Genomic DNA, 12,267 nt, shown 5'->3' with positions numbered 1-12,267 from the left:
TTGGACACATCTGCTCCAAGCACTATGACATGATTGATATTCCTATAGATTTATACAATCTTTGTATTAAGTGGGTTTTGTGTGAGCCAACCCCTGATCTCTGACTTCCAAGATAGAGGCCATCCATCTTTACTCACCCCGTACACTCTCCAACACTCTCTCCAGCAACTTGACAGCTACATATTAAAAGAAGGTTATCACAGTTGCCAGTTTTGAAGCACAACTGCAGCTCCATATTAAGTTGCCCAGTTATTAAGGTGGCAACATAAAAGTACAATGGGCAGCTCTTATACAGCCTTGCTTGCTTCACGTGACTCTGCAGCTGACTATGTCAAATTAGGCACCAAGGACAGTTTGATGCAAACAAGAATAAGATCAAACAGCTGCTCTCTAATAAGAACACCTCACACATTAGACTTCTCAATGACACATCAAAGCCCTGGGAGCAGAAACAATTTTAAAGCTTTATGCAATTTGACCAAGGCACACCTACAAGAAATGAAGGCTGCAGAGAAAAAAAAGCCTAAGAATAGGAGATCTAGTTTTTGCTGGTATGCAGACCTGGAAGTGCTTTTATGAAGAGATAAAATCTGGTCATGTTCCTGTGCGTTAGTTCTCCTTTGTAGCTTTGATGGGTGTTCCCCACTTACGTAAAAGAAGCAAACTGCTGGCACATGGGCAGGATGTGTGATCTTTTTATTGAGCTGCTCCTTTTATACTGAAGAGCCTGTCTTCAATGACACGTTCGTGCCTCAACTAATGAAGCAGAGAAAACTCCAAAGGCCATCCATCATGATAAAATCTTTTTTTTATATTAAAATTACTTTACCTGGTAAGCCAAATGTGGGAAAGAGTGTGCCAGGAGCCCAAAGAAGATCTATAAAAGAGTAAAGATGATTGTATCTGAGATAGCACCAGAGCCAGCACTGCAACTTTTCTCTCTGCCACACCTGGGAAACAACTACCTGGGAACGTCCTCAATTATTCAAATAGCCACTTGGTAGACAAAGTAGTGCCAGAGGACTGATGCAGTTTTTTTGGCTACCATAGTTTCACTGGACTAAGCATTTTATCAGGAGGCAAGACTTCTCTGTCTTTCGCTGATTATAGATGTGTATACACACGATTTACTTCTGGGAAGAGAACAGCTTGAAGCCAAAGAAGCCCCAAACTTTTCAATGACATGTAAAGTTCTGCCTTGAAAGTTTGTCAAACATTAAGAACAGCAATGAAGTGTTTTGAACTAAGAGGTAAATTTGTTACTATGTTACTACAACTGGTAACAGCTGCATACACACAGCTAAGGAAGGAAGAGGAAGCTCTTGAGGAATCCAGTCCAGTTATTGAGAGCATACGTGCTTCATTTCACCACCACACCTGCCCCACCCACACGGCTTTGTTGCTCGAGAGTGCACACACGGGGCACTACAAGAAATAGGCAAATTATATCCAGTCAGTCAGTTTGCTGGGTAATCGCTAAACCCTGGCTAGAGATTACCACCTCCATTTGCTCTCTACACGAAACTTGACAACCACTCACTCCTCCATGAGTCACTGCCAACACAGCGCTGGCAAACAGGACTAACAGCACTGGCCGGTCTCACCGTGCCCAGACTCCAAGGGCTCTATAACCCCACGCTCAGCACTACTGGCACATCTTCACCGGGTGCCGCGCCTGCACTGCCACGTTTACCGCGTCACCACACAGCCACGAAGCAGCACCTGCTGCCTGTGCCCTCACAGGCCGAGGCAGCAGCAACACCGCCCCGCCGGCCCGGGGAGCGCTCGGCTCTTCCGCCACTGTAGGGGAGCGGTATGGCCGCAGCCAATAAACAGCTCTTCTGCCTGACGGACAGCAGGGAGGGGCCATGCTAGCCAATAGAAGAGCGGATAGGGAGGGAGGTGGGGAATGCCAGAACCCAATTGAAAACCTCTCCGGCCCTGGGGGGCGGGAACAAGAGTGAGATTCAGTCACGGACTGAACTCTTCCTCCAATCAGAGCGCCTTCCCCCATTGCGCTCCCCGGATTGGTTACCGGGTGGAAGGCGGACCTTAGGCCGCCCTTCTCCCCAATAGGAAGGTAGCACTGCGTGACAGGCGTTCGGCTCAGCCAATCACTGTCGGCACGGAGGCTTCAACCTCTCTTCCTTGCAAAATGGCGGCTACGGCGCCCAGCGCGGCTCCACCCGCGACAGTCCCGCCGCAGAGCCCGACAGCGGCTCCGGCCACCCCGGCCGGGAGCGCCCCCCCCGCAGCCGCGCCAGCCCCGCCTGCCGCCCCGGCTCCGCCGCCGCCGGCCGCGCCGCTGTCAGCCGCGCTCTCGGGCCCCTTCCCCGGCGGCCGCGTGGTGCGGTTGCACCCGGTCGTGCTCGCCTCCATCGTGGACAGCTTCGAGCGGCGCAACGAGGGCGCGGCGCGGGTCATCGGGACGCTGCTGGGTAAGACCCGCCGCCGCCCCGCCGCGGCCTGGGGGCGAGCACCCCCCGCCGCCCCCTAACCCGCTGCTCTCCCTCCTGCAGGGACCGTGGACAAGCACTCGGTGGAGGTCACCAATTGCTTCTCCGTCCCGCACAATGAGTCCGAGGATGAGGTAGGGAGCCGGCCCGGGGGGGGGCTCTGGGCTCTGCAGATGGGGCTGGAGCCTGAGCTGCTCCCGCCCAGGGTTAAATAGCCCTGTAACCGCTGACTCGGCCCTGTCCCGTTTCTCAGGTGGCAGTCGATATGGAGTTTGCCAAAAACATGTATGAGCTGCACAAAAAGGTGTCTCCTAGCGAGATCATCTTGGGCTGGTAAGTTCTTCTGCAAGAACACACAAGCAGTTATGTTGGTCCCTTAAACTACTTGAAATACATAATTCAGCTTGTCATAGATGGAGAAGCAGAAGCACTAATGGTTGTGACAGTAAGGTCTTGCAACTCTTGTTCCACAGTCAGGAGTAAAGCTCCTCCAATTCATAAAAAGGAAGAGAGAGTATTGGAGACTTACAGGGTTTGGTTTGGTTTATGTCTAGCAAAGTATCACAGAGAAGTGATGAGTTAGAAAATGGTTTCACGGCTTTGTTAGAACATACTACTTGTGATACATGGAAGTTAACTGGTTAGAAAGAAGGGAGAACACAAAAGAGTAGTTTCAAGTACCAAAGGCGTCAGAGGGAATCACTGATACCAGCTGGAGTGCATAGTTCTCTGCTGAGAAAAGGTTGAAGTACTTGTGTGTTGGTTGCAAAGCAAGATCAGTACATTTATATGGGAACAGAGTGTGTCTGAGTGTGTGACACAGTGTGTTTATTAGTCTTTTCTTGCCTCTCTCATCCTACCAAATAGCTTTGTTCTGTTCCTGTGGAGCAGACTTCCTCAACAACCTTCTAATGGCACAGTAAAGTGCAGTTCTGATGACAGGACTTTCCCTGTGGATGTGAGACACTAATTGCAGAGCAGTTAAAGGAGCCAGATGAACGAGTTATACCTCCTGCAGAGAGATGTTTGATTTGTGGAAGACAAAGCTGGTCTGAATTTGTACAGAAGTAAAGAGTTGGTCCAGAACACAGTGACAGATAAGTGAATATGGGGTGTCTGATGTCAGTTGTACCGACATTTTTATGGCTGGTACTGCAACACCAGCCCCGTGCATATTTTGGGCAAGGGTGTGCTCAGCCTGTGATTCCTACAATTCCAGGACAGGTGGCCATAAAACTACAGAATCCCTAGTTAAAACACTTGTATTTAGTATGCTGCTGCAGCTCACTGTTTGGAAATCAGTGGTTTATCATACAAACCTGTTAAATACCAACAGTACGGAAGAGCAGGCACTTGAATGTTGGAAGAATGGCTCCTCAACATGTGTTCTTTTGAAGGTATGCAACAGGCCATGACATCACGGAACACTCAGTCCTGATCCACGAGTATTACAGCCGGGAGGCGCACAATCCAATCCACCTCACTGTGGACACAAGTCTCCAGAATTCACGCATGAGCATTAAAGCCTATGTCAGGTACTTTGGGAGGCTGCATTTCTGCAGGGGAGCTGTGGGAATTACTGAGAGACACCCCTTCAGGGTAACAAGTAATGTCACGGACTGCAGTGTCCCATTTTGGACAATACTGGGCAGTAGCTAAAACACAGTGGTGAGCCAGGGACCATTGCTTACTTCTCATTGGAATGTCTTGACCACTGGATGTAGGTTGAAAGACCTAACCTTTCATAAGCTGGTACCTCACTGGGGTGGGGAATAGTGACTTAATTAGCAGCGTTCTGAACATCTCTGGGACATTTCACAGGATTCACACAGCTAGCAGTAATGTCACTAACTTCATCACACTGACTGAATGCTAGCCTGTAGCCACTGGGTTTATTTATACAAGTTGGAGGATTAGTGTGGTTAAAACATAATTGAAACAGCATGTTCTTGATGAGTCTTTCTTCCCTTTAACCCTTTCATTTTTGTCAATTAATGAAGATTAAATATTGAGAAATTAAACTTTTCCACTTCACTGAATTCTTCCCAGTATTGGCTGAAGAGCTCTCCTCTGTAAGATAAAAATCCCAAGCCTTTCTTTGTAGAGAAGGTACTGCTTCTTGACTGTGCAATTTCAAAAAGGGAGTTGTTCCACGACATATTACTTGAAGCATAATGGATTTCAAATACTTTGAATATTAGGATTAATAAATGTGTTGAGAGTGCTTTGAACTTGAATTTTGCCATATTTGTTTGTTCCTTCAGTGATTTCTCAAAGTATTTCAGGATAGAAGAATACCTGCTCTATGAGCAAGGAACTCTGGTTAAGATCATAGTACTTAGCTCTTCATGCATTCATGCTGACAAATGTCAGACAGCTAGGAATATTCTTGGATGAAAATGGGCAATTAATAGCATGCCAGAACTGATTTCCTGTTCTCAGTTATCCTTAGTCATAAAATTGCTGATTTTGGTGAGAATGAGTAACCTACTCATGTTCATGCTTTAGTGCTAAGAGAGATCACTGAGATGGAAATCTATTTCTTCCTCCTTTATATATGTCCATGCTGAAAATGTTTTGTTCTTTTTTTTTTCCTAGTGCCCCAATGGGAGTCCCTGGTAAAACTATGGGCGTGATGTTCACACCCCTAACAGTGAAATATGTTTATTATGATACAGAGCGGATAGGAGGTAAATGCTTCTTCCCTATTTTGGTTATAACCATCGTTGTGACACTGTTCAAATGCTTTTTTTTACCCTGGTAAAATTGCCATTCTGGGAATTCTACTGGGAATTAGACTGTCTTGCTAAAGCTGTCCTAAAAAATCTTCAGCTGGGTTCTGTGACAGTTTTTTTCATCGATTCTCCTTTGGCTTTCAGTGGATCTCATCATGAAGACCTGTTTCAGCCCTAATCGAGTGATTGGCTTGTCCAGTGACTTACAGCAGGTGGGCTCAGCCTCAGCCCGGATCCAGGATACCCTGACCATGGTGCTGCAGTACGCCGAGGATGTGTTGGTAAGGCCAGCTTTTTAGCAGCCGGAAAATAAGTTTGATGTAAACTTGGGCATCTCCTTTTTCTTTTTATATTTTCTCTTTCTGGGCCATAAACTTACTGAGTTTTACTCATGTGAAGTGTGTGTTTTTATGCTTAGTCTGGCAAAGTGGCTGCTGACAACACTGTTGGGCGCTTCCTGATGGATCTTATTAACCAGGTGCCAAAGATTTCACCAGAGGACTTTGAGACAATGTTGAACAGCAATATCAATGTAAGTTCATAATTTAATTTTTTCTGTGAATTGCCAGCAATTTTGAAAATTTGTCATACAGACACAAATTTGTCTGTGATCAAAACAATCTTTTCATACAAATGTGTTAGTAGCCCTTTGTTGTCAGGGCTGAAGGTGGATAAAGGAGCTCACCATAATAATATTGCAATCAACTGCAGATGAAAGAAAAAATTTTAAAGTAGTTAGGAATTATGCAAGTAATCTGCAAACCAGCACCAATTCTTCTTTCATTTTGATTGGACAATAGGAATTACAAAACTTAAAAAGTTTGAGTTTCAAGGATAACTGTTGACTTGACAGCTTCCTTTGCCTGAGCTGAAGTTCTGTCTCCTTGCATAGCACTTAGGACTTGAACAAGGTTCTAGCATGCTACCTTAGTTTTCTCTTTCTACAGAAATAAGTTTCTGAATGTGTTTTTCACCCACAGTCTGTAAGACCAGAACTAATTTTTAATTTTGCCTATACCCTTTAACTTGCCTGGTTAACATAGGTGAACTTCAAGTTAAAATTTCACAAGCTGTGTTTCATTTTCCAGGAATACCAAAAGCTTCCTGCAAGGGAAGCATTCCTCAGGGTAGGACTTTCAGGACTAACAATATTTCTAGTAGCTGATTGTAAAATGCTTTACAGGTGTTAAAAATTCAGCTCCCTAATATACTACAATCTTTGTTCATATTTCTGATCACTGTTATTTTCCCCCTCTTTCAGGACCTACTGATGGTAACCTACTTGGCAAACCTCACACAGTCACAGATTGCTCTGAACGAAAAACTTCTGAGTTTATAAAGAAACTGTTGCCATCCTACACTTAAAGGAGCCCGAAGAATGAGTAGATACACTTTTCTATGGTGTTACAAACTTCCTTGGACCGTAATTTAATTACCTACATGACTTGGTTTACATCTTTATTCCCACTGCCCTGAAAAATCCCTAACATGCTTCAGGAAATGAATGGGAATGGCTGCAGTTCAGTTGAGCCTGATATTTTAAAATGGAATATGAGAATCTTTTGTCTCCTGGGTTTATCGACTTGTATAACAAAATACAGCTTTATTGTAAGAATGTATTGGGAATAAAAGTTCCATTGCAGTGGCAAGAATGGCTTCTGTCTGGAAGAAACTGTTCTCATTTATTGTGTAATGAATCCACTTTTAAAAGAAAGGGAGGGGGTAGCATGGCATCAGGAAAGAAGTAGATGCAAATCAACTCCAGTTCTGCAGACTTCTTTGCAAGGTTTTTTTTCCAACTGTTAAAGCACACTGAAAGTGTGGGGTTTTGTGTTGCATGTAATATGCTTTACCATGAAGGACTACAGAGTGGTCACTGGTTTATTAGTGGTGCTGTGTATATTCCTTCAGCAGGGTACTGACAGAGTATGAGATAGTAAATTCAGTTTATGATATAATTTCTATGCATCTGATTATTTTATGATCTTTTGGGAAAGGACGTCAAAATCAAAAGCATTAGCCCCTCATAAAGTGAGGGTTCAGAGAATTAGAGCCAGCAAATGTGTTTATGGTAAAAGGGCTTGAAAAGCATTTGTGGCTAAATAAGTGTGCTTCCTGGAGTTTCATCTTTGCCAAAGAAGAAAGGGACAGCAAAATGACAGTTCGTGAAATTTGGTGTTAAAAGTTGCATGTCATCAAATAGGAATTTTATGTTTCATAACCCTGTACTCCTGCTAAAATTATGCAAACAGAAACCTCATTTTCTCCCCAAGACATATTTCATGTTAAATGAGTTCTAGCTGAGTGAATACCAATATTATCTGCAACTTTACACAGTCTCAGCTAATAACATCACCTTTAGAAGGCTGTTCAGCTGTACTGAGGAGGTTTACCTAATGGAGTTAAGGCATCCCTCTTCTAAGACATACCTGTTCCCACCTAACTACTTATGACTGTTTCAGTGAATGAGTTTGAAATGTTGGAGAAGTATGCAAAGACAGTGTTCCCCAAAATAATTGCTGTCCTAATTTGTCAGATAAATCTCCAGAATAAGACTCAGGTTACAAATCTAGATCCTGTACTGGTTCCAATCTAGAAGAGTTCCCCCAGTGACTCAATGCCAGATTCTAAGTTCTAATTGCAAGGACAATATACATAAAAACTGAAGGTATAACAAAGATCCCCATCTCATTTGAAAATCTTACTTGTGAGCATTAAATAACTATTAGGACTCAACTCCTGGTTTTTATTACTCCGAATAAAAATGTTTTGCTTTCCCTTCTCTTCTTTAAACTTGATATTCTTAACTTCAAGCATTTAACGTTTCACAAGGTTTTTTAAAGTAAGTTTTGACATTGATGGAGGAAAAGAGCAAGCAGCAAAGGTGGGTAAGTCAATTACTGCAAAAACGTTGCAGGGGGGAAAGCATAATATTCTTTCCCTAATCTCCTCTGCAGGAAACTCTTTGCCATTCCCTGTTAGGAAAGTGAGAAAATATAAGAAGAAAGATTTTTAACACTGCAAGTTGAATAGCTATGCTGTTTAATAAGCTGGTGTGCACAACATGCAAAGTTCTGAGATGAAAGAATCAATTTGTGATCATTGTGTAATTTGCCAGTCCTTGGAAGTACCTGAAGACTAATGAAGACATATCATAAGGGACTGAGGTTATGGCTTCCTAGCTAAAACGATTCACTTCAAAGCAGCTGTCTGAAGAGACCAAAGTCCATGGATTTAGGTGTATGCCAGACAGTACAGTGCCAAATGCTAGGAACTGGAGTGGGAAAAGAGTTTCCCTTTAAAAACTAATCCCATCTGTTGTGTCCTTGTGAACGGACACATGGTGATCCTTACTTTGACTCTGGAGTTTTGAATGCCTGATTTCAAATTTCAGTGGCCACTCTTGTGAAGGACACATTGCAAACACAGATGTAATGCATCATTGTGCTTAATTGTAAAGCCTTTGCTGTGTTATTACCTAAAAGGCATTCCTTCTCTGGAACTGTAAAATGTAGACAGGAATTAGTAAAGGTATTCTATTAGAATTGTTCCAGTGTACAGAAATCTATCTAAAAATTTGAAGTTCAATAGAAAATCTGGTGGGAAAAGCTTCAGAGTCAAGAAACATCAAGGATTTCAAGCTTTAACTTACTATTGATTTGTAAACCACATGGATTTATTAGGGGACTTTTCTCCTTTTTTTGTTTGATTGTTTAGGATGTGTTGCTCCAAGTAACTTTGACAAAGTTAGTTTTAAATAGCTGAGATAGATAATTCTCTGGATATGCTTCTGTACATTATATTTAGTCACATTAGTGATCTCACTAATATAATAAAAGCTCTTCTATCTTTTGGTGTGTTCATTTTCTTCAGTGGCTTCTCTGAATGAGTGCAACATTGCTGGACGTTCTGGTATTACATGTTTATTTGTGGCAATCAGTTGAACTGATCTTGGGGTTTTACCTCACTATGAAGTTCTCCTTGAACACTTTTCCTCAATATACATAACAATATCCAGAACAGAGTACAATATTACAACTGATTCTCTTGTTCCCTTTTGGTAGAAGTTGGAGGACTGTATAAAATCAGTCCACCTTGTTGCCTTGGGCCCTTCTCAGACATGTAATCTCAGTCAGCTTCAACAAACCAGAGTTTCAGCAAAGCACCTCTGTGCAGTACAGAGGCAATGAAACCTTATGGTTTTTTCAGTGAGCATGGTGACTTCTGACAATCTGCAGTTTAATTAGCACACAGATATTATGCTTTGCTCTGATATCTTCCTAGCGTAGTAAGGCTGTGCTGGTTCACATCTGTCAGAGTGCATGTAAAACATGCAAGCACATGAAAGCACGCTGTGTTACTTATCAAAATCAAGAAGAACTATCTTTAACAGAAATGTCTTCATAAAATTTAAGGAGGAGCTGGTAATGCTCCAGTATTTCTTAACTCAGCAGTACGAAGTTCTATATTGTTGGGAATAACAAACTTTATCTGCAATTTGAAACTTAAAAAAAATCTTTCGTTCCAGAATTATTATTTCATTTGGTGGTTATTTCCGTATACTGGGATGAAGGTCACTAAGTTTGCTTTGTTAGTTGAGTCATTTGAGTTTTTTGGCAGAACACTTAAGTCTGCTGCAAAGAGGAAGTAGTGTTTTGGTGTGTGAATTTGTGAACGTGTGGACATACGCCATGTACACCTGAAATGCATGGCTTTAATCCTAAGGTTAATGGTGAAAAATGTTACACATATTACTCTTTTAGAGCAGTTAAGCAGAACAACCTGCTGTTCTCCTCCTGTGCTCTGAGGAAGGATGAAGTTTCTATTTCCACACAACGGAACTATAAACCCATTGGCAACTCAGTTGTAAGGACTGTGTGAAATCCTAAGATTTGGACCACAGCGGGTGGAGCACTAACATGAGTCACTGGGCAATGACTCTCCCTTGAGACACTAACCAAACTCACAGCTCCTCCTGAAGTGAGCTGAACGTGCTCCCTGCACACATGGAGGGTTAACTCAACAGCCAAGTGGGGTTATGTGCATTTTAATGACTGCAGTCACAAGGCAGTCTAACAGGAAAAGTATTTTTAGTACATAATGTAGACTTGGACCACTTCAGTATCCTGTTGGTTTGTTATACTTTGACCTATGGTTCAAAGCTGACCAGAACTTCTTTCTTACAACAAACTGAGGGAAAGTTTTTCTGTTTTTAATTTAATTGTATTGGCTGGAATAGAACATCAAAGTAATGCTTCTTATTATTTAAGTGGGGAATAATGTTCCAATTAGGATATATAGGAGGAGCAGCAATGCTTTAGTGACCTATACCACCAACAATAAGTTTCTCTGGAAAAAAAGAATAATTGTTTCAGCTCTATTGATAGCACTCAGTTAGCACTGTTATGAAGTGGAGCCAAGTCACTCCAGATCAGAATTCTGTCCAGTATCATGTCTTAGGAGCAGATGTAAGAATATTACAAAAGAGAAGAACAAGAGTTTGTCTCTTAAATTCACTGAACTTGAATTTTCTTATAATGAGAAGTTGCCTTGACTGTGCGTGGGGTTTTAGAAGGTTTCCTAAATGTGCAGGCTCCAGCTACACCAAAAAGCTGAGGGATTTCCTTTAAATATAGGGAGTCAAATTAGATGACCACAATGGTTCCATTTCATGTTCTAAAAAAGTAATTCCAAACATTCCTGCTGACACTAATATTCAGTAACAGATTCTTCAGACATTTGTCAGTCACTTTGTTGAAATATTTTCTCTTCTTCCTTTCATGCTCTGTTTCTAAAACAAATTGCTCTTTTCCTAAATAGCTCAAATCCAAATGGTCCACTAAATGGAAGACGAGAAAAAGAATTGTGTATTTTATAAATGTAATTGGTTCCCATGGAAACAGGGATTTAGATATATACCTCTCCTGAAAGAAATGTGTTTAACAGAGGTAAAATAAAGTAGACAGACACTTGGAGTGTCAGCTGAAGAATGCTGTGAGGATTAAATTCTTAAAGCCACTCCTGCTGTGTTCTGGGCAAACAAGAGAGAACAAGCCCAGTTTTTCTAGATAGGTAATTTATCAGATTCTTTATGTGGCTTTAGGTGCTCTTCATTTGAAGCAAGCAAGTAAGCATAGTAAATTATTACCCACCTATTTTCTGCTGCCTGCACTTCATGCTGTTTTACAGACAAATAAAACAGTGGCTGTTGTTTCATCTAGAACTGAAGTGCTGCACCAGATTACAGGAAAAAAAACCTGTTCGCATTTGAATGGTCTCTGAACTGCTAACGTGTTTATCATAAAAAAAGATATTTTGAATAACCTCAAGTAACTGGTGCATAATATCATAGGTGGATCCTTCCTAAATTGTATCTGGCTGGTCAGAATGTCTTATGAATAAACCATCAGGTAACGTGTATGTAATATCTATTCAGAGTACACTATGAATTAGCATTACAATAGACAGAAACTAAACACTACACTTCCCTAATTACCTACAAATAACTGTAATTAAGATTTCTTTCTATAAAACTGTATGTAGTGGTCAGGACAATCTTTGGTCCTCTTGGGACCTAGATCCCAACTACATCAAAACTACATCCCAACTACATCAAAAGCAGCAACTCCTCCAGCTCCATCCCCTTATGTATTTTATATTCTTTGCGTGTTACACGCAGTTCTGAGGGCCTAGGTGACTTGACTGACTCCCTGATGGCTACTGAATGATGATGTTGATTTAAAGACTCAAGTGTTACTGCATTACAGATTCGATTTAGAGGTACACCCCTTAGGGCTGAACTCCACTGCAGTGGTGCTACAGGAAAGCTGCAGTGTGGACTTCTCCCTCCTTTCCTAGCAGGTGGCACAGGACTCCCGGGCGCTTCCCTGGCACAGCTCCACTGGCGAGTCACTCTGCGTTTGTGGCACTTGGGCCTGTGAACTTACCTCTCATCCGTCCTGCGGGAGAACTGGGCACATCGCAGCTTTCCTTCAGCGAGACGGGACGAGCCCGCACAGGCAGCAAAGGGCCGTCACCGCCAGGACCGGGCGCGGCCGCCGGGCCCGTGGGCCGGG

The 12,267-nt window shown here is 42.5% G+C and overlaps 2 protein-coding genes across 3 annotated transcripts in view; one reads left to right on the top strand and one right to left on the bottom strand.

Moving 5' to 3' along the window:
• SORBS1 (sorbin and SH3 domain containing 1) overlaps positions 1–12,221 on the bottom strand; it is a 238,672-nt gene extending 226,451 nt beyond the window's left edge. Inside the window, exon 1 of one of the 2 annotated variants that reach the window (XM_017806938.1) lies at positions 12,139–12,221. The gene's annotated coding sequence lies outside the window, so the exon portion shown is untranslated. Of the gene's footprint in view, positions 1–1,604; positions 1,761–12,138 lie in introns of those variants that run through there. The other variant, XM_017806937.1, reaches the window with a different exon arrangement.
• On the top strand, positions 2,141–6,840 carry EIF3F (eukaryotic translation initiation factor 3 subunit F). The gene is made up of 8 exons (XM_017806956.1): positions 2,141–2,438; positions 2,520–2,590; positions 2,710–2,789; positions 3,854–3,991; positions 5,055–5,146; positions 5,336–5,472; positions 5,610–5,723; positions 6,453–6,840. The coding sequence occupies exons 1-8, from the start codon at positions 2,156–2,158 to the stop codon at positions 6,528–6,530; spliced, it is 993 nt and encodes a 330-aa protein (XP_017662445.1). The 5' UTR covers positions 2,141–2,155; the 3' UTR covers positions 6,531–6,840.
• Positions 12,222–12,267: the final 46 nt, after the last annotated feature.

Source organism: Lepidothrix coronata, unplaced genomic scaffold (assembly GCF_001604755.1).
Source record: "Lepidothrix coronata isolate B3197 unplaced genomic scaffold, Lepidothrix_coronata-1.0 Scaffold17, whole genome shotgun sequence".
In the NCBI taxonomy this organism is placed as follows: Eukaryota; Metazoa; Chordata; class Aves; order Passeriformes; family Pipridae; genus Lepidothrix; species Lepidothrix coronata.
Note: the sequence above shows the minus strand (reverse complement) of the source record. Positions and strands in the feature narration are given on the sequence as shown.

Excerpts from the sequence above, each read along its gene's own strand:
- EIF3F (XM_017806956.1), top strand. The coding sequence starts at position 2,156 with ATGGCGGCTACGGCGCCCAGCGCGGCTCCACCCGCGACAGTCCCGCCG. Across the intron at positions 2,591-2,709 it reads ACAATGAGTCCGAGGATGAG|GTGGCAGTCGATATGGAGTT; the intron begins GTAGGGAGCCGG and ends CCCGTTTCTCAG. Across the intron at positions 5,147-5,335 it reads TGATACAGAGCGGATAGGAG|TGGATCTCATCATGAAGACC; the intron begins GTAAATGCTTCT and ends TTTGGCTTTCAG.